A 22,629-nucleotide genomic window follows, 5' to 3' on the forward strand; every position below is an offset into this window, starting at 1 on the left:
GAAGTGGTTGTTTGCGGCAGCAGTCTCCGGTGTTTACCTATGCCGCCATCTTGGTCTCTCCCTCAATCTCTGCTCATGTTTTAGATAAAGCTTTGCTGCTTTCAGGAAGTTATTTGATTTTCTCATTTTGGGTAAATCAAATGTATATTCTTGATTTTTTTGCAGGTCTGTTTATAATATGTTAATGATTAATTTTAAATTATGTCACTTAGGCTCTACCTACATGTGAGAAGGCTAAACCACTTTTAACCACTTCAAATACTTATAACAATCACAAATTATCTACCTTATTCGCATGCCCTAAATTATCCTATCTAATAATAGACAAACATGGTAATTGACTGTACCTTTGCTACGCCTCCCATTGGCTAATCAGCATGATATGCAAATTAACCGCCAACAAAGATGGCAGCTAATTTGCATAATACAGGCGAGGCCGGCAGCACGTGATGCTGCCCACGGGACCTGGGCCCCGGACCCCTGACCCGGTGAGGCAGGGCCGGTAGCTCCCAATGCTGCCCAGGGGATCCGGGTCTTGGATCCGTGACCTGGTGAGGGAGCAAAGCAGTGGAGAAGGAAGAGAACCCAGGTGGCAGAGAAGGGAGGGAGCCGAGGGCTAAGTGGTGAAGGGAGGGAGCGAGGCAGCGGAGAAAGGAGTGAAGCCCGCCTCAGTGGGCTTCGCTCCCTTCTCTGCTTCGCTGAGGTCTCAGGAAGCCCTGTTCTTGCAGGAATCTTCCTGCAATGGGCCTCTAATAATTATATAATTATTAAATGATTTTTTTTATTTTGCTGACTTAACCAATTTACAGTAAAAATTATTATGGATTTAATATTTCACTGCATGATTTTAATGGAAAATATTCACTGCTTAATTGAGAAATCATATACAGTATATAACATCTGTTATGCGATATTTGCATATATTTGTATGCATAATACAGAGGCATAGGACAGCCATGCACTGGAGCCTATGCTACTAGCTCCTGAGAGCCAATTGTGCTCATCTCTCCCAACTATGAGTTTATTGACCTCACGTTGGTAGCTTGAAACCCACCATGCAGGATTTAAGACATGGAAATTGCCTGATTCTACAGGTCAGATTTTTTTGGCCCTGGAGAGCCAGTTGTTACATTTTTATTGGCACACCCCTGTGTTTCTGTGTGTGTGTATGCACAATATGTACATATGCAGTAAGCCATGCTGGAAAGAAAAAGCATCTATGAAAAAAGTCAGCTTTCTTGCATTATTCATTATTTATCTGCTTATCATAATTTATTTTGTAAATAGCTAAGATGAAGTAATATTACAACATAGACTCCCTTAATACTTAGTCCTGGCAACACTGGGAACTCAGCAGCAAAGGAATAAGTTAATGCAGTTTCTCAGGGACAGAATGTTTCTGAAACCCAAAACCATGTTTTAATGATGCGTTTAAAATGTAAATAGGAAGTTAAATGTGCATTTGCAGAAAATGCATAGGTTTAAAATTTATTGATGGAATTGTTGTATATCAATAAGAAATACATCTAAATTTCAGATACATTTTAAATAAATAATTGTACTCCCTTCTGCTATCTGATTCCACTTGCTTAGTGATTTATTTTCAAGAATAACATGGCTGCTTGCTTTCTGAATTGATTTGTAAAGACTGCTGAGGGAATTTCAGCTCATGAATAGAAATTAATTTTCTTCTGAAAGCATTTGTCATAGAATGTTAGCGCTAGAACAAATGTAAGAGGTCATCTAATCTAAAAACTCTGTTCACCACCTCCATTCCACCTGAGAAATAAACCTGCCAGAAGTAACAATGACTCACCAAGTTATCCATGCTGAGTAGGATGGGTAGAAATTTAGCGGAATCTCTAATTGAAGATAAAGCTCCACAGATCATTATAATCTAGAGGTCCGGTGCACGCAATTCGTGCATGGCTGGGGCAGGGGAGAGGGGTAGTTCCTCAGCCCAACTTGCACCCTCTCGCAATCCGGGACCCCTCAGGGGATGTCCGACTGCCAATTTAGGATCCCTGTGAGATCGGGCCTAAATCAGCAGTCTGACATCCCTCTCACAATCCGGGACTGCTGGCTCCTAACCACTCGCCTGCCTGCCTTGTTGCCCCTAACCACTTGCTTGCCTGCCTGATCCCCCCTAACTCCCTCTGCCTGCCTGTCTGATCACCCCTAACTACTCGCCTGCCTGACTGATCACCCCTAACTGCTCACCTGCTTGCCTGATCGCCGCTAACGGCCTCTGCCTTGGTCCACACTGCCACAGCTTCATCCAGAAGGACATCTGGAAGGTCTAATTAGCATATTACGCTTTTATTACTATGGATAGCCTCTCCCCCAACTATATTTCACACACCATGGAAGTGTATTCTTCCCAATTAGAGTCATTGTTCTAGTCCAATAATATTAATTGTTTTTCTTAAAAAATCTCAGCCCCAAACATGTTGAGGCTCAATGTCATGCAGAAAGAGAAACAAATATATTTCAGTGACTTTTTTTCATTTTAGTATTTTTTATAATTCTTCATGTCTATTTTTTGTGTGTGGATAGGTCAGGAAAACAATTTCCTTTAAAAATGCAGAACAACATTTTTCACTGAAGTAATAGGTACCTTTTGGCTTGATAACTTCTAGTTGAGAAATTTTCATTGATGTAAGTTACTTCTTTCCATGAAATGAAAACTTTCTCTTTCAGGTACAGTTGAAAGTAGCTAGTAGGTGATATTCCTTATTTGCAACCTGCTAGTATTATCAGTACTCTAAATGCCATTTTTATTTGCAAACATTTATAATTCTTTATTGATATCAAAACATTTCTTTAAATGCACATGTCTACTGGTTTCCCTAAAAACAGTATAAAAGGAATATTTATCACATGGTCAGAATATCCAGGACAAGCGGCCCTGTAATCAAATTCAATTCAGTTCAGTTTTGTTTAGGAGATTTTCACAAACTCTTTGGCAGTAAATTAACAACTTGAAGCCGAAGTCTATGTCTCGACTCTTCTATTTGTGTTTGGTTTTATGGTCTACAAAGTTTATTTATTGCCTACATGAAAACAGTCTTAGATGTATCATCCAGTAAAGCCAGAATTGGCTACAATCAAGAAGGCATTTATTATAGTGCAATACAGGAAGTCATACAGAAGATCTTTCATGGAACAGTGGGGGACTGGTGAATCTTTAACAACTATCTCTTTAAAATAAATCAGAACTGATTATAGTATTTACCAATTTCTGGGATGTAAGTGTTCTCACTGTGACCAATTTCAGGCTACCAATGTGACATCAATGAAGGCAGAATGGAAAGAGATGCTAATAACTGACTTTTAAAAGCCACTAAAAGCCAGCCCAGCATGCTACTCTAGTTTTTGCTACCTCCATTCAATGTTATTTATAAATGTAAATTTGTGGTTTTTCTAGGAAAATTTCCTCAATGTTCTTTGTATAATTTCTCTAGCTGCTAATGTTGTGGGTTTGTGTTTATTTTCAATTTGATTAAACATCAAATTGTGTTCTTATAAAGGAGCCTTATCTCAGTTAAGTCATATCTCATCCTTGTTTGAATCAGTCCTCAGCTTTCACTGTGACAATTGGAACAGATCCACACAATCAACTGTTCTGGGCTAAGGAGAAAGGCCTATCTCAAGAGAAGACCAGGCCTATTATGTAGAAACACTTTAAAATACCATTTGCATTATTACAAAACTTTATTTTAAAACCTTTAAATCGTTTATTTTGTCATAATTTAAATAAAGCACACTAGCAAAGACCTTCCTGGTTACATGAACATTTTGATTAATTATACTATTCATGAGATGTATATTTTATCATTTGCTCTATTAGTTTCCAATTCACTGACAATGAAACTTTCTATTCATTAAATCAGCTGTACTTCTACAGACTAGCAATGAACAGAAAACAGTTCCATTTACAAGCATGAAAAAGAATGAAATGCTTAAGAATAAATATAACAAAAAAAGTGCACATTTCTTTTTTAAAAAAATATATTTTATTGATTTTTACAGAGAGGAAAGGAGAGGGATAGAGAGTTAGAAACATCGATGAGAGAGAAACATCGACCAGCTGCCTCCTGCACACCCCCTACTGGGGATGTGCCCGCAACCAAGGTACATGCCCTTGACTGGAATCGAACCTGGGACCCTTCAGTCCACAGGCCGATGCTCTATCCATTGAGGCAAATTGGTCAGGGCAGAAGTGCACATTTCTTACTCTGAAAAATACAAAACATTGTTGAAAGAATTTAAAGATCTAAATAATGATATGTCATTGTTCACTGATTAGAAGATTTAATATTGTTAAGATAACAGTTCTGGCCAAATTTATCTGTAGAGTAAACACAATACCTATAAAGATTATAACTGCCCTTTTTTTCAGAAATTGACAGAAGTTTTTTTTCTATTCTTAAAATTCACATGCATGAGACACAGAAAAGCCAAAATTATCTCAAAAAAGAAAACAGTTGTATGATTCACACCTCCTGGTTTCAAAACTGCAGTATTCAAGACAGTGTGGTTTTTGCATGAGAATCCTATATAGATCAATAAAATAGAAATGAGAGTCCAGAAATAAACCCTTGCATTTATGGTTAATTGATTTTTAGCAAGGATAGCAAGGCAATTTCATGGACAAGAAAGAGTCTTTTCTTTTTTTTTCTTCTTTTTTTTTGTTAATCCTCACCTGAGGATATTTCTGACGTTAATTTTTTAGAGAGCGGAAGGGAGAAGGGGGAGAGGGGGGGAGGGGAGAAAGAGAGAAACATCATTGTGAGAGAGACACATTAATTTGTTGCCTCCTGCATGTGCCCCAACCCAGACTGGGATCAAACCTGCAACCCAGATCCATGTCCTTGACCAGGAATTGAACCTGGAACCCTGCAGTGCTTGGATCAACACTCTAACCATTGAGATACACTACTAGGGCAGGAAATAGTCAGTGTTGGACTACTAGCTAGCCACATACAAAAGAATGAAGGTAGACACCTACTTCATATCACATACAAAAATAAACTCAAAATGGATCATAGACTTAAGTGTAAGAGCTAAAATATGGGAGATAGGAGTAAGAAAATATAGGAGCAAATCAGGAAATGTTTTTTGTTTGTTTTTTGGTGTGTGTGTGTGTGTGTGTGTGTGTGTGTGTGTTTTAGATATGGCTAAAAGCACACCTAACAAAAGGAAAAAAATAGATAAATCCAACTGTCGAGTAACACTCCCTCCACGTTTTGCGTGGAGTAGGGTTCGGTACCTGAAAGAGGAGCCGCACAGCAAATGAAAGAAAAAGACACGAGATAATTTTGCAATATTGGGGGACCAGGCGGGCAAGTCCCGAAGGACTTCCACCCATGCTCAGGCTGCTCCAATCTTTTATTGATCTGGAGTAGCCCTTAGGGTAAGGAAGTTTCAATGACACACAGATCAGCAATTTCCAGGAGTAGACAAAAGTATCTGATTAACTCATCAATAGATTTCCAAGTGTAGGCAGCGTAACTGATTAACAATAATCAACACGGATTTACATAAGTATCTGAGGAATTAAGGGAACTAAGGTGGGGATGCTTCAACTATTATTACCTAAATTAACTGAGTGGTTCCTAGATTAACTGGGTGGTGCACAGCCCTGACCTTTGCTAGGACTTTCAATGGCTACTAGCTTTTGGGGGGGTCTCTGTCTAAACTCAGCTAGTGAAGACAATGAATGGACTCCGGCATCCAACTTCATCAAAATTAAAAATATCTGTGCTTCAAAGAACACCATCAAGAAAGTGAAAAATATATAATAAGGGACTCATATTGAGAATATATCAAGAACTTTTACACTCAATAATAAAAAGAAAAATAAAATTTTAAAATGGTCAAAAGATCTGAATAGACATTTCTCCAAAGAAGGTATACAAATGGGTAACAAGCACATGAAAATATACTCAACATCATTAGCTATTAGGCAACTGCAAATCAAAGCACAATGAGATACCATTTCACATACTCTTGGATGGCTATAATAAAAACAGCAGGTAAGAAGTGTTGGAAGGGGAGAGGAGAATTGGAGCCCTCATACACTTCTGGTGGGAATGTAAACTGGTACAGCCACTCATGTTAAACAGAGAGTTGCCCTATGACCCAACAATTCCAAGCTTAGAATAAAACTTTTACATGACTGTTTATAGCCACATTATTCACAATGGCCAAAAAAGTAGAAACAACCTAATTGTCCATCGGCTAATAACTAGACAGATCTCATGCATCCATACAATAGAATATTATTCAGTCATAAAAAGACTGAAGTATTGATACATGCTACAGCATCAATGAAACTTGAAAACATTTTGTTTTGTGAAAGAAGCCAGTCACCAAAGATCACAGATTGTACGATCCCATTTATATAATACTAGAGGCCCAGTACACAAATTCGTGCACCAGTGGGGTCCCTCGGCCCAGTCTGTGCCCTCTCGCAATCTGAGCGGCAGGCGGTGAGAGAGGAGCCCGGGTCAGGCACTGCTCCCGCTCCCACTCATTCTGGCCCCACTGCTCCTGCCACTGCCTCTTGGTAGCCTGCTGCTGTGGAGGCGGGAGAGGCTCATGCCGCAGCTGCACTCGCCAGCTGTGAGCCCTGCATCTGTCACCCCTCAGTCAGCTGAGCGGCACTCCCACTGTGGGAGTGCACTGACCACCAGGGGTCAGCTCCTGCATTGAGCATCTGCCCCTGGTGGTCAGTATGCATCATAGCGACCTGTCACATGGTCATTTGGTCGCTTGGGCTTTTATATATATAGATATCTAGGATAGGTAATTTTATATAGACAGAAAGTAGATTCAACAGTGCCTTGGGGTGGGTAGTAAGTAAGAACAAAGGACAGGGTTTTCTTTGGGGGTGATGCAAACACTACCACATTGATTGTGGTGATGGTTGCACAATGATGTGAATATCCTAAAAACCACCAAGTTGAACAAATCTGTGAATTATATCTCAATAAAGCTATTGCAGAAAGGAATACAGGCAACACTTTGTATTTCTAAAGCATATCACCATAATTTGAAAGCCATCATTGTGTAGGGATATATCACCCAGGAGATGAATGAACAGTAAGAACAAAGCAATCTTACTCTGTCAGCCCACAATTGATAGAGTCATTCTTAGAGTTCTGTGTCTAGTTTTAATCTCTATCCTTTAAAAAAGATGTGGAAAATTTGGAGACAGTTCTGACAAGTACATTATAGTGATGCAAATTATTAGAGACCAAAGCTTATGAAAAAACATGAGGATGTTAGTGTAATTTAATCCAGAATCAGGAGGAAAAACAGAGCCTGACACTTGGAATATGTCAGGGAATCAAGGGTTGTCTGCTAGTGTGAGAAATCTAGTAAACGTCACGAGAGGAAATGAAGTAGCTCTGCACTATCTCTATAGAGGCTATAATTAAGTATAGTTGGAATAAATTGAAACCAGACAACTTTACATTACACAATATTCTGATAATGAGAGAGTAATTATTTATAAGAGTCTTGAAAATCTAGAGACATTTAGCATTAGGAAGTACTGACACTTCTAAGAGTTTAAAGAACATGAAAAATATATTGTATATGAAAATATACATTTTGTTTGTGAAAATATCATGTTACAAAAGAATATATATTAAATAATCGCAATTAGAGAAACTTCCTAGCAAAAAAGACAAGAAAGAAATAGACCAACTGGAATAGTTCCTATCGTTAACATGATGATCAGTGTATATTATCTTTTTTCTGTAGTTTTTCCCATTTCCCATAATTTATGGTATACATTTAATCAACAAATAAAAATTTAAAATACATACAATTTGTCTTGGTTTAGATGTATGGTCCTCTCCAGATACTTTCACATTTTAATCACATTTTTCCACAGGCAGGAAATGTCTACCTCAGAAGCAATCAGATTGTGTTGACTTCTCTACTTCATTCAACTGTATTTTTTTCTGGTTTACTAGATTTAACTAATAATAATACTATAACTTGCTTTGGGTTTATTACCTTTTACCAAATGTATCTAGCACACTATATTTGCTCAAATGAAGTACAATTTTGAAGACAATTCTTCATCTCTTGTTTTATTAGATGGTTATACTGCAGGTATTTTAAATAGCAAACTTTCATAAAGTATACCTTAGGCCACTCATATTGCTTTCGTATAAAGATTATAAGGCCTGGAGTGGGGCTTGAGCGGGGTGGAGGGAGTCAGTGGGGGGAAAAGAGGATATCTGTCATACTTTCAAAAATAAAGAGAATTTAAAAAAATTAAAGAATAATAAAATGCAAAAAAAAAAAAAAGAATATATTCTGAGAAAAAGTGAATTGACTCTCTCCAGGATGCTGTGGTTTAATTATACCTTATAACGCCTCTGGCTCATCTTTCCTTATAGTTCTCCATTTTAACTCGTAAGTATTTACTGAGACATTACCATGAAGAGTTTTCTTCTTGGAGCTGCAAAATCATTATATTCCCACATAGCTGATAAGTAAGATAATTATTGCAAATTATTCTAAGTTAATAATTCAGAGTTCTTATTTGTAGATTCCCAGGCAAGCAAGCTTGCTGGAAAGTAAATACACAATTAGAAGGTGTGCTCTGTATTAGGGCCCTTTAACCCCCTTCATTTTAATAATAATAACAAAAAAGAAGAGACATGCAAACTAAAAAAATAGAAGTGGGCTCTGGCTTCTCCTATTTTTTCCCCTTTGGTCTATGGCAACTTCATCAACAGTCTTACTTGGTTTTTCTATATGGATTTTAAATTTGATGTCACATTCATGACTATGTCATCAGAGTTACATAATACCCCTTTCTTCCTCTAGAGCTGTAGTCTCTAAGAAACTCAGATCTCTGGGCTCCACCTCAGCCCATATTTCTGGGGTAGGACTCTTACATGTGTTTGTTTTTAAAAGCTTCCTGCAATAAAGGCATCCAGGTTCAGATGATTACATTAAAGGGTTTTGCTTGTCTGCCTTCTCCATAGAACAGCTGTCTTCACTCCTTGACTACACAGTTTCTGGGAAGCTTTTAAAAAATGCAAAGGCTTGGCTCCATTCAAGGCCAGTTCTATTACTCTATATTACTATATTGGAGGTGCAGGGAGTGACTGGGGTTTTTAGTGCTGTTGTTTTTTGTTTCTCTTTCCAGTGCATTACAGGTGGTATATTACTCTATATTACTATATTGGAGGTGCATGGAGTGACTGGGGTTTTTAGTGCTGTTGTTTTTTTGTTTTTTGTTTCTCTTTCCAGTGCATTACAGGTGGTTTCTAAGGTAAAGTGAGATTTGCCAACTACTGCGCTCATTTGTGAGTGACTTGTGACCAGGGACTTTGTGCTGTTGTGTCTTCGTTTTCACCCTCCACATGGTTGCCCTGTATTAGTTTTGCTATGAAGGCTTGTCAAACGAATGATGGACCAGCCGTCCCCTGTTGCAGTTGCCCGTGCTGCATCCTGAGAGACATTGAGTCTAGTTCCAGATTTAGTCATGTTGGCCTTCATTTTCTTAGCACAGGTGCAGCAGTGAACAGCAGTGAGAGTCTCCCTCCATCCTCGTCCGTCAACGACATCTCCTCCATGTCCACCGACCAGACCCTGGCGTCCGACACTGACAGCAGCCTGGAAGCCTCGGCGGGACCCCTGGGTTGTTGCAGGTGACTAGCCGCCTGCCTGCGAAACCCAGCGTTCTTCAGCAGATGATGGGATGGAACACACACTCCCGCACACACAGAACCGTACACACACAAGCGCAGACACGCAATGACATGAACACAGCAAGGGAGAGAATCCAAGCCTAAATTGAAACAAATCTTTCAGCCTGCTTCTTCTCCAGAGTGCTCTATTGCAGCTAAGCCAGATGCATATTTAACTTCTAGTTGCTCTTGCTTTGATCTTCTTCCAATGATGCTTACTACTGAAGGCAAATCAAACACAATTAGGGAAGCCTTTTCCATAAAGTGTGATTTTAATGGCTGCAACACCAGCGCCCTGTAACTGCCCTTTCAAATGGCATGACAAGGTGTGCAGTGGCCCCATCCAGCATGTGTGTGTCTCTATCTTGCATCTACCTGCTCCTTTTGGCCTAGTCAGATGGATGTAGATACAGATCCGCATGTGTCTGTATTCAGACAGCACTGCTTACTTAGAGATGCTCCTGTCAGTGTCCTCAGGGCTCTACCAAGACATCATGCACTGGGGTACCACCTGGTCCATTTCATGTGATCTATTACTCTGACATAAAACCCATCTGTAATATATTGCCAGTATATAAGCTGTTTAGTTTGTTAATTGATTAAGCTGTATGTCTTATAAGAAAACATGTAAAGGGGGGAAACGTGGGGGGAGTGAGCTCTCTCGGACCCTTGAAGATGTAGCTCCCAAATTTTAACTGATTAAATGGCACCTGTATACCAATTTGTAGAAAGAACATATGTGATGCTTATGTACACTGTGGGGGCGGGGGGGGAACAGTTTCCAGGCACTCAGTGGTTTGGTTTTGAAGGAAGGTGGGAATGCGAGCTGAGAGTCTTTTCCCTGACAATGTGTGGGTAGACTGACTAGAGTTGTGTTGAGATGGAGGAAGACCTACAGGGGGTTATTGCCCAGTTACTAGGAGACACCGACATCCATGTTTTAGAGAGTAGACCCCATTTGTCATTTAGAAGTTATGTGTCCCAAATGGACAGGGAGGGGCAGGTGGGGAGGCAGGGGTATTGGGCACGTGTCTGATCCTAGGAATTGCTCTCCGTGTGATGGCCTTCAGAACACGAGCCTCCGTAGACCACCCTCACATTGTGGGTTGTGTTTTCCATGAGTGTGCTACTTCCCAGGCTGATCCTCTGCCGAGGTTTTCCTTTGAGAAGAAATATTACTTTCCTCTTCTGGACTTAAAAAAAATAAGAATGACTTTAAAAAACACACAAAAGCACAGGGTGATCTTCAGGTTAGCGCTTGAAAACATTTCCACTGACATTGTTTCTCACTCCTTAATATGGCTGATGTTTCCTATTTGTTTATTTCCATCCATTAGAACCATCCAAGAAGGGTTAATCATTCGAGTTTAGTGCCGCAGGTGATGCCACAGCAATAACTCCACCCACAAGTTCCTGCTGCTAAACAGCTTTAGCAAAAGCAGTTTGTCCTAAGAGCCATGAAACATGGATGTCAGTGTTTAGCAAAATCACCTGAGTTTAGCGCCCATTCAGTGAAAATGCTTCCTGACTCCCGAGGAGGCAGCGGGAGGCACCTGGGTTAGGCACAGGGCAGCGCCAGGGTCACTCTCAGCAATAACAGAGACCGGCCGAGGCTTCCCTTCGCACGTGGCTGAGCTCACCGGCACAGCTCTGTGCACTCTGACCATTTCGGTGCGGACCAAGGTGGTGACGTTTCACCTGAAGAAGAAGTGAAACGCATGAAACAGATGGGTGATGAGTGTGCTATGGCTGGCAAGTGGAATCTCTTCAAAACGAGAGCCAACAAGAACGCCAGTGCTCTGACCACTGCCTTAAACACACTAGGGGAGCTTTGTCTCTTTTCAAGCAATAGAATCCACCCCCACCGTCACTATGCAGCAGTGCTGCGTTTATGGGATTGCTTCACAGTAGGATTCAGGACAAGAGGTCATTTATTTAAAAATGGGGAGAAAAAACATTAGACCATGCAGCTTGTCCTTTAGAATAAAAGTAGCCCAGTTTCTCTGTCTTGCTACCATCGTTTTTGGTTAATATTATAGACAACCTGATTTTAAAAACTCTCATTTTTCCTTCTGTTACACTCTCCCACCCCAACCCCTTAAAAAAACAAAAAGAATGTTTCTTCTTTGTACCCATTAAGTCTTTACTTGTCTTCTTTGTGATCTTCTCTTGCTTCACCTGTGGCCTCTCTCCTCCTGATTTTCCAGCACTTGCGATTAAGTGCAGAGAGTAAGCCACTCTTTGAAAGAAAGAGTCACAAGGAGAATTTATTCAGCCACAAAATGACATCAAAAGACAGAAGGTCTCCAGCCAGCATCTTAGAAGTGCTTGGCAGGTAGACTGTCCCTCATCTGCACAGAAGTGATGATTTTTTTTTTTACTTAGATTAAGCCAGGCAAGAACTAGGTAATGTCCCTCCCCTGCTATTACTACCTTCCCTAAACTTGACTAGGCTGATCTCCCTGTTGTCTGGCTCTTAGGAGCTGATTGCCTTTAGCCAGATCTCCCTTATGGACAAGCACAGATAGAATCAGTTGAAGTTTCATGTACAAATAGAACTAAGAGTTTGGCTTTTTCACTGCTTATAGGATTATTTTCACTAGGTTATCAAAGCAAGCTAGGTGATGTGACAACAAAGAGAATTATTTCAAAAGCCCACCGGCCCTTCACGATGTTGGGTCTACTTTATTATAATATTACTAGAGGCCCGGTGCATGAAATTTGTGTACTTGTGGGGGTTCCTCAGCCCGGTCTGCACCCTCTTGCAGTCCGGGAGCCATCAGTGGATGTCCAACTGCTGGCTTAGGCTCCATAGGAAGCGGGCCTAAGCTGGCAGTCGAACATCCTTAGCGCTGCCACGGAGGCGGGAGAGGCTCCCACCACTGCTGCTGCGCTTGCCAGCCGTAAGCCCAGCTTCTGGCTAAGCAGCACTCCCTCTGTGGGAGTGCACTGACCACCAGGGGGCAGCGCCTGCATTGAACATCTGCCTTCTGGTGGTCAGTGCACATCATAGTGATCAGTCATTCCACCATTCGGTCGATTTGCATATTAGCCTTTTATTATATAGGATGTTTGGCATTGAGCCTTTTTTCCCCTAAAAAAATTCCTATACAGTCACCTGTAACTTCCAAAGCACTCTTGCTTTTTAGTCAGGGAAGTATCAAGTCACCTGGACTATGTTCCTGAAAAAAGGGAAAGTCCTACCTAAGGTTGGGGTTCATTTCAGAGTGTGTGGCTGGCACTCAGAGACTTAACCTGTCACTTCCTATAAGGCACTGGTTTTGCAGCACACACACATTCATACACACATCACCCTCCCAGTTCTAGATCAACCCTGGAAGGCAAAACCATGCCAGTTTCTTTGCAAGGTCTTAGTGAAATGCTTTATTGCATTTTGTAGGAAGCATGGCTATGGGCCCACAGGCAGGAGGAATTAAATTGTTGGGAAAGTTTGGCAAAATCCACCACCATATTGATATGTTTATATAAATTTTGTGACTCAGCCTGTTCATTTTTTAAAAAAAGATACATTGGTCTTACAACCAAATTTCTTCTTGTAGAATAACAACTAATAGTGACCTTGCATCTTCAAGAATCTGATGACTGAGCTTTGTGGGAATGTATACCCCAGGTGGACCAGGGCCTGGCCAAGACCTTCCGACTGGAGGGAGCTATTTAATTGAGGGCCAAGGGGCAGGAGTGTTTTCTCAATTTGTTGTCATTATCAGAAAAACATTATCAGGATACTGGTAACAGAAAATAGACCTTGACAAGTGGAATAAACGGAATAGATAAAAATACATAAATCTCTCTATGACCTGGTTGTGGGGAGTGGGTGGGTTGAGGCAAAACTCACTTTTAAATTTTAAATATTCATTGCAAAATCTAAACTATACAAAAAACCTATTTCTTTTTAATTATTTTTTTAAATTCTCACCCGAGACTACTTTTCCATTGATTTTAGAGAGAGTGGAAGAGAGAGGGAAAGAGAGAGAAACATCGATGTGAGGGAAACATATCGATTGGTTGTCTCCTGTACTGACCAGGGCCCAGGCCAGGGAGGAGCCTGCAACTGTGGTATGTGTCCTTGACCAGAATCAAACCTGGGACCCTTCAATCCACAGGCCGATCCTCTATCCACTGAGCCAAACTGGCTAAGACCCTTTTTAATTCTTTTAACATATGACAATTTAAATCATAAAAGCAATGCAGTTTATTAAGACTGTTGTCCGCCAGCTTTGCTGAAAAATTTATCTTTTACAGCTCATAGAAATAAATAAAATTGCTCCAGGAATCTTTGGTTCCAACCACTTTGGGTCTGAAGATAAATTCCACTCCCTTCTCACAATCCTCCCCCGCTCTTACCCCCCACACACATTTTAATTGTGAGAATCCAACATTTTCCACAGATATCATTAAACCATCAGGACTCCTTACTGTAAAAACAACAAACAAGTTACAATGTAAATAGTTATATTAGTTATTTTCCATGTGATTAAAATATAAGATTTTGTTATTGCGGGGGGGGGGGGCACTTAGATAGTCTGCTCACTGTCTGAAATGACTTACTTTGACCCATTTCCTTGGTCAGTCAAGCCGAAATGGACTTCTGTATATCTAACCTTTGATTCTGTGGGACCAATGGCCAGTATATCCTAATGGAAACAAATCTCCCAACCCTTATCTAGCATTAAACTGTTCACATTGCCATGTCTATCTTGCAACAAGACCTAACTTGCACCTGCCTGTTATTCTGCATGATTGAACTCCCAAGACGATTACCAATGGTGAGAATTGTCCTGTGTCAGTGTTTATAAAATGGACTTGCAGCACGCACACATTCACACACACCTCACCCTTCCATTCTAGATCAACCCTGGAAGGCAAAGCCATGCCAGTTCCTTAGCAAGGTCTTAGTGGTGAGAACTGAAAGTCAGCCTAATGGATCGAATGCAATCTCAGTGATGTTTAATAAGCATTTGAAATTATTTAATTCATTTCTGTGTTCTTTCTCACTCTTTTTTTTAATTTCTACTTTTTTTCTTTATTTTTAAATTGTCGGTGGAATAAGAGCGAGAATAAGGGAGAACTTGGACTTTTTTGGACTCTTTGTAGGAGGATACTGAGTTGATACATTGTGATTTCTGTTTCTTATGATTATTAAAAACCAGAGTAAATCTGCTTCCCTTAACATAAAATCAAATCTAAACCAGACCTCGTTGGAGTTTGCTGTTGACAGTGGTGTTTGTTCTGCTCGTTGTCTTGGTTTTCATGTCTTGCAGTAGCTCTGAAGCATCTCACATGGTTTCCTAGTGTGGTCTGATTGTGCTCGGGAATAAATAAGAAATGAGGAATGACCTACTTTCTCCCTATGGGTAAAGTGTGTGTGATGTGTATGTGACCATGTAGAAGGCTGTGCTTTCATGTGAGATGGGTTTCTTCTAAAAATGACCTGCATTTCTGTTTGGGGACACTAGTTGTGTATCTGCAATTCAGTAACTTTTCATAAATGTGTAAAATCAGTGAAAGGGGAAAAATCATTTTCTGGAAGCATTATAGTGAGTAGAACAGGGTAAATATCCTTGGTTACTTTATCAGAATTACCAATAAGTTTAATTATTACCCAAGAGAGAAGGTAAAAGGTTTTCTTATCTACATGGTAGCTAACTCAATACCCCAAACTATTTGGTGAATAAAAAATATATAATTTTGTGGTTTGATAAGGAGGTCACCAAACCTGTGTTAATTTAGCTGGAAGTACCTGGACAATGTCAAGGAATGGCCCTTCTATTTCTGTAATAAAACATTTCATTTAACCAATTAACTATTAGAAAATCTGTAAGATAAAAATACCTATTCTTTTAAGTTAACACAATTTACACCAATGCCTTTTGTTATTTCTGGCATAGCTTCTATTCTAATTTAAACCTCGGATCTTTAGTCTCTCAATAAAGTAAGTTGAACAATGGTCAAGTAAAGTACCTGAAAAGACCCACAATATTAAGAAGGGAAATTGCGTTCCACAATATTGCTCATGGAGAGAAAGAAGTTATTGGTGCATATCAGGTACCATAAAAGTTACTAAATATTTGGAGGAATTTTAACTCATTTTGTAGGGAGGAGAAGAAAGGAGTCTTGAAAACTACCTTCCTTATAGCTGCTACTTCAGTAACAACCAACCCAGAAGGATGATTCCCTTTGCTCAGTAACATTACTGGTTTGAATACAGGAGAGCAGATTCTGACATTGCCAATTCTTCACAACGGTGTTTTGTTCTGGTAACGTGCCTTTCCTCCAAGGGTTTTGAAAGGCATGCCTGGAGGACATTTGCAAAGCAGTGAACTGCACTGAACATCTCACCTCTGTCAGATCACTTCATGCAGGGATCACTGTATGTGGCAAGTCATCTCTCTCTCTCAGCTGCAGACTGAATTCCATCTGCTCAACCTTCTAGATCAGCATGTTCTGATTTAGTTACAGAAAACGAGCCGAGCTGTGGAGTGTACGTTTCTCAAACACACACAATTTGGTGACACCTACAAATGAGAGTGAAACGCCCCTTTGGAATTTCCCACCCTCTCTGTGTCACATATTTCTTGCTTAAATAAATGCTTCTCTTGGTATGAAACTCAACATAAACTAAGTCTGAATTGCAATTTAGAACATTCAAGTTTTACTCCGTGGAGTGGGTGGATTCACCCCCTTGTCGCTGAACTTTGGGTGCTGCTATTCCCTGGGCCTTGTCTGGAATCTTTTTTGTTTACTCAATAGTCCAGATTATTTGTAACTTAGAAAGCACCTGCAAGATAGTATGCATTATAAAAACTCTCCACACTCTTCCTGGAAAAGGGTCTCACACATCATTTGCCTTCCATCAACACTTTCACATTCACATTTGTGAAAATATTGTCTGAACAATTATGTACAAAATCAATTTTTATAATTCAAGTATATTTTACATGGACAGGAAACTAGTAATATTAAAGTATTTCTTTTATGAAAGGAAGACTTCTGAAAAGCAATTGCTCTTTTCTTAATGTTAATACATTGCAAATTTAGATTTGGTGCAAATCAAGCTCTAAGAAGATGCTCTGAATTTCTAGTTTAATTTCTGATATACATTCTTTTAAATCATTTTTATTTGAATTTATTTAGATTAATAAAATTATTTCAGGTATACAATTCTATCATACATCATCTGTATATGCTATTGTGTGTTCAGCACCCCTCCCATCAGCATTTATATTCCCTTTACCCTTATGGACACAGAAAACAGTATGGTGTTTGCCAGAGAGAAGGGGGTAAGGAGGAGGCAGGAGAGGGTAAAGGGGGGATAAATGGTGATGGATCTATATTTTTAAGTAGCATATTCATTCACTTTAAAACATTTATTGAACATCTATCTAAGTGTGCTAGGTAGGAGATAAATACAACATAATCCTCATCCTTAAAATTTTAGAGTAAATAAATCATTCAGTTTAAAAATAAGTGGTTAAATCAAAATATCTATATCTCACTTATTTACTTTCTTTTAAAATAATGAAGTGTTCAAAGTAGTGGTGTGACTTAAATGAGTCTATTTTTATTATTTCCTTAAATCAATGAAACAAGAAATCTGCTTCTCTCAATGTTATCATTTTGTGTAATCTACACTAATAAAAGACAAACATGCAAATTGACTGTATCTTTGCTACAACTTAAGCCACGCCCACCAGCCAATCAGAGCGACTATATGCAAATTAACCCAACCAAGATGGCGGCTGGCAGTCACGGAGCTGGAGCAAGCAGGAGGGTTGGTTGTCCCAATGATGGAGGAAGCCAAGCTTCTCGGCCGGCTCTGAGCTCCACTCAAAGCAACAAAGTTTCAATTATAGAAGGTAAATAAACCCCAGATACCTGCTTTCAGCCGGCCGTGGCCACGAAGCTGGAGCAAGCAGGAGGCTTGGTTGCCCCTGGCAATGGAGGAAGCCAAGCTTCCCTCCCGCCCACCCTGGCCGGCTCTGAGCTCCTCTCAAGGCTACAAAGTTTCAATTATAGAAGATAAATAAATTCCAGAATAAAAAAAAAAGAAAAAGAAAAAAGGAGAGGCTGGGAGCTTCCGTCGCCGGGGGGGCTTGGCCGGCCTGAAAACGGCCCTCGGCCCCTCACCCAGACTGGCCAGGCACCCCAGTGGGACCCCCCACCCTAAAGGGGGGGTGTCCAGCCTGAAAACAGCCATCAGCCCCTCACCCAGGCTGGCCAAACCTCCATGGGGTGAGGGTCCCCACTGTGGGGGGGCTTGACCAGCTGGCAAACAGCCATCAGCCCCTCACCCAGGCTGGCCAATGACACACACTGACCACCAGGGGTCAGACTCTCAATGCAGGAGCTGCCCCCTGGTGGTCAGTGTGCTCCCACAGGGGGAGCTCTGCTCAGCCACAAGCCAGGCTGATGGCTGCCAGTACAGTGGTGGTGGTGGGAGCCTCTCCCGCCTCCTCAGCAGCGCTAAGGATGTCCAACTGCAGCTTAGGCCTGCTCCCTGCTGACAAGTGGACATCCCCCGAGGGCTCCTGGGCTGCCAGAGGGATGTCTGACTGTCAGCTTAGGCCCAATCCCCTGGGGAGCGAGCCTAAGCCAGCAGGTGGTCATCCCCTGAGGGGTCCCAGACTGTGAGAGGGCACAGGCCGGACTGAGGGACCCCCCCCCCCCGAATGCACAAATTTTTGTGCACCGGGCCTCTAGTTATATATAAGTGAACTTAATGAATTAGTATAAGAGAATTTTGGATATTTTCCATGACAGTATAGAAGATTAAACCATTTTTACAATTTATTTTTTAAAAATAACATGGAGATGAAAAATACAAATAGGCCTGCATTAACTCAGTGAGGAAGTATATGTATCTTCACTATTGTCCTTTTAATTAAAACCTAGAGTGCTATATTTGGTCTGTTTTAAACAAATGTCATTACACAGATAAAGGGAGAAATGTGTTGACATACTGAGACCTTAACAATAACCTGCAATATTTGTATCTTAGAAAAAATAGGTAAAAAGTTTGGAGGCAAAAAAATATTGACAACAACAACAGAATAGCATGATGTTTCTTTTCAGCTTTACATAAAGTTTATTGTTGATCTATGTTTTCTCTGAGAGCTACTGGGCCTGGATATTGAGTTCAAGGCTCATAATTCTAGCATCACAATCACCAAATCAGCCAACAACATCACAATGGATACTGGAGTCACTCTGCAGTGACACTGTCATATTACACACAATCTCTGAAATGTATTCAGTCTGTGATGATAGGTGGAGCCCTAAAATAACATAAAGTAAAATGTAGTCATTTATTATTTTCTGTTAAAAGATCCAGCTCAGAACATCCCTGAATATCTGAACCAGAAATCTGACATTGCACTGTGAACTCAGGCCATAAATTGATTCATGCCACCGATATTGATCGACTGTTTCAGTCTTCTGAGAACTGTTCTGGGCACACAGCGTTGTGATGAATTCAGGCACCCTTCCTGCCTTCGTGTTTTCTACATCCTAAGGGAGGAGTAAGCCAATGGGAAGCACCAAGAAGACAAAGCTGGTTAAAAGGATAAGGTGTCATAAGGGCTGCTATTTAGACAAGATAGACAGGACAGGCCTCTCAGAAGGGGTGATATTTGGGGCAGAGACACAAAGTAAGGGAGGGAGCCACATCAGTGTCTGAGAAAAAACATTTTAGACTGAGGGGAAAGTAAGTGCAAGGGCCCTGGAGTAAGAGCTAGCTTGTATACAGGAATGACAAAGAGTCTTGTGGATGAAGCAGAAAGGACAAGAGAAAGTGTGGTAGTAAATGAAATTGGAGAGATAGGCAGGGGTCAGAGCATGTCAAGATCTTGGAATTTTATTCTAAATATTGAAAGATGCTGAATAGATGTGCACAGGAAAATAATATAATCTAAATTTTCTTTTTAGATGGATCCCTCTGGCTCCTGAGTGAGAGAGGATATTAGGAAGAAAGATAAGAATGGAAATGAGGAGTTCAGTGTAGGGTATGACAGTCTAGAAAGCTGGGATGGGCTTGGGTAAGGAAGTGGAGGTGCTGAGCAGGTCAAGAAGCTGAGTAGCCAAGTTCGGGGGTGGGGTGGGGGAGACGGCGCATAGTTGATTAGGTGCTAAAATATTGTCATGAGGCATGTGCTTCCAAAGAGGTTATTAGGGAGCGGGGAGGAGCAAAAGTCTGGAAGCTGAAGCAAAGAGCAAAGAAAGACCTACCTCTCCTTCAGGCTGGTGATATGCAGGTTGTGGGAAGGCCAAATAGCCATCCTGGAGTGAGCTGCAAGGAGAGTGATGCCATCAGGAGGTAACTGTCAGAGATTTAGGTGATGGTGATGACAGCCGTTGATCTAGAAGGTGTAATGGAAAGGTATAAAGTGGTGAGGGGATCAGTGTTCGAAGCAAATGAGGGAATATGCTGAGGATAAGCATACGGGGATAAGCATATTCCGTAGTCGGCAAACCGCAGCTCGCGAGCCACATGCGGCTCTTTGGCCCCTTCAGTGTGGCTCTTCCACAAAATACCACGTGGGGGCGCACACATACAGTGCGATTGAAACTTCGTGGCCCATGCGCAGAAGTTGGTATTTTGTGGAAGAGCCACACTCAAGGGGCCAAAGAGCCGCATGTGGCTCATGAGCCGTGGTTTGCTGAGCCGCAGTTTGCCGACCACTGAATAGGTGAAGGCAAATGACAGGGGAGTTAGACTATTTTGGCAATAGGGACTCAAGGATGAGGTCATGATGGTGGGGTACATAATCAATGCTAGTGAATCATGAGGAGGCAGGGCATGTGCTTGTTGAGAAGGAAGTGCTGGGATAAACATGATGTTTTCACAAGAACAGGTAGTACACTGAGAGCCTCCCTCAGAGCGAAGAGACAACTTCACTCAAGGCAAACAGTCTCAATTTGACTGCTCAATCAGGCAAGTCAGTATTCTCTGTTACTGATACTCTTTACGCAAGAAAGGTAACCCTCTCTATAATGGGCTGAAGCAGCTAAATACACAGTACATAAGTAGTGTCATTTAGCTCTGGACCTGAGCCACACATAAATGATGCATTAAAAAATACAGTTTTCATGAGTTAAACTTACTACTCCAAGATCTACAGTACGTTCAGATTTTGGCTTCCTGGGGAATTATCAGTTTTCTAAGTCACTTTGTAGCAGGAGGCCCTTGAGCTGGGATGTTCTAAACTTTCAACTCATCCCTCCCGCCCCACCACCCCCTCCCGCCCACTTGTACAGTTAAGAAGACCTATGATCCTAAAGAGAGAATCATAGGATTGACCTTTGGGAGCCACAGTTCCAGCACTCTTTTCCTGTATTTGTGAGTTCAAACAAGGCAAAATGTGTCCAGCTCTTGCTATTTTCTTTGAATAAAACAGTACAGGCGCCTGGGTCCTAAGTGTTTTCAAGTCTCATCACGTAAGGATAAATTGTTGGCACAATGACACATCAATGGTACAGACTTGATAGTTAAATTTTATTTCACTAAAAAGGCTCCCTAGGGTGCACACCAAAGGCACTTGCTCATGCTGTTCCACGCACAAGTGAGGCCCTAATCCCAAATGGCCACACTGTCTGATAACTTCCTTTTCATCCTTCAGGACTCACATCATAGCCATGGCTCTGCATTGCCTTTTCCAGCCTCTCTTTGTAATCTCTTACTTTCTTTTTTCTTTTAAAAATATATTTTCAGAGAGGAAGGGAGAGGGAGATAGAAACATCAATGATGAGAGAGAATCATGGATCGGCTGCCTCCTGCACGCCCCACACTGGGGATTAAGCCCACAACCAAGGCATGTGCCCTGACTGAGAATCAAACTGTGACCTCCTGGTTTATAGGCTGATGCTCAATCATTGAGCCAGGTCAGCTGGGCATCTTTTACTTTCAAAGTCATTCATCTTATGTGGTGATTAGCATTGTAAATTAGGTATCCCAGGGCACCTGGCTTAGTGCTGGCTTGGCATATGGAGACCTTCAATAACTATTCACTAATGGTGGTGCTGATGTGAGTCTAGACATGTTCACTGGTCTATAATTACAGGTAGTTCTTTGTACATATCCTTAGACACTTATATTTCACTCAGGACTTTAATACCCAACATCATCTTCAGTGTCCACATAAACGGAATTGATATAGGATAATTCCAGGTAGTTCTTTATACATTATTGTCACATCATGGATGTGATTGTATTATCTCAGATGCTTGGGGTTCCCTATTCCTTGCCATCAATCTCTGGCAGATTATCTGCACAAAAATAAAAATAGAGTTCTTGGGACAAGGACATGAGTATACCTTCTGCTGGTGAGCATGCTTGTCTTTCACTGCTGGCCAAATTCCTGAAGCCAGGGCCCTATTATGTTCTTTAGAAGCTTAAACACCCTTTCCATAGAAGTAATTTGAGGGCTGACAGCTACCATTTATTGAGCACTTACTATATGCCAGGTACTGTGCTAATCACATCACTCATTCATTAAAAACAATAAAACCAAAAAATCAAAACCAAAACAAAACAACCCAATGAGGAAGGGATACTATTATTATTCTTATTTTATAAAAGAAAATTAATGCCTAGCTGGTGTGGCTCAGTGGTTGAGCATCGACCTATGAACCAGAAGGTCACAGTTTGATTTCCAGTCGGGGCACGTGCCTGGTTTGTGGGTTCAATCCCCAGTGTGGGGAGTGTAGGAGGCAGCCGATCCATGATTCTCTCTCATCATTGATGTTTCTATCTCTCTCTCTCTCCCTCTCTCTTTCTCTCTGATATCAATATAATTATATTTAAAAAATTAAGACTTACAAACATATGTAACTTTTCTTAAGGTCATATAACTACAAAGTGGCAGACCTGGGATTTGAATCAGGCCTCTAA

At 40.9% G+C, this 22,629-nt stretch overlaps 1 protein-coding gene across 8 annotated transcripts in view; it reads left to right on the plus strand.

The window, feature by feature from the left end:
• Positions 1–10,446, plus strand: part of MAPK10 (mitogen-activated protein kinase 10) — a 287,077-nt gene extending 276,631 nt beyond the window's left edge. For 6 of the 8 annotated variants that reach the window (XM_014545974.1, XM_014545971.1, XM_005874097.2 and 3 more), the window contains one exon: positions 9,545–10,446. In XM_014545974.1, the coding sequence (XP_014401460.1) occupies positions 9,545–9,687 (143 nt within the window). In that variant the 3' untranslated portion in view covers positions 9,688–10,446. Of the gene's footprint in view, positions 1–9,539 lie in introns of all 8 variants that reach the window. The other 2 variants (XM_014545975.1, XM_005874100.2) reach the window with 1 other exon arrangement.
• The last annotated feature ends 12,183 nt before the right edge of the window (positions 10,447–22,629 follow it).

Source organism: Myotis brandtii, unplaced genomic scaffold (genome assembly GCF_000412655.1).
Source record: "Myotis brandtii unplaced genomic scaffold, ASM41265v1 scaffold424, whole genome shotgun sequence".
Lineage (NCBI taxonomy): Eukaryota > Metazoa > Chordata > Mammalia > Chiroptera > Vespertilionidae > Myotis > Myotis brandtii.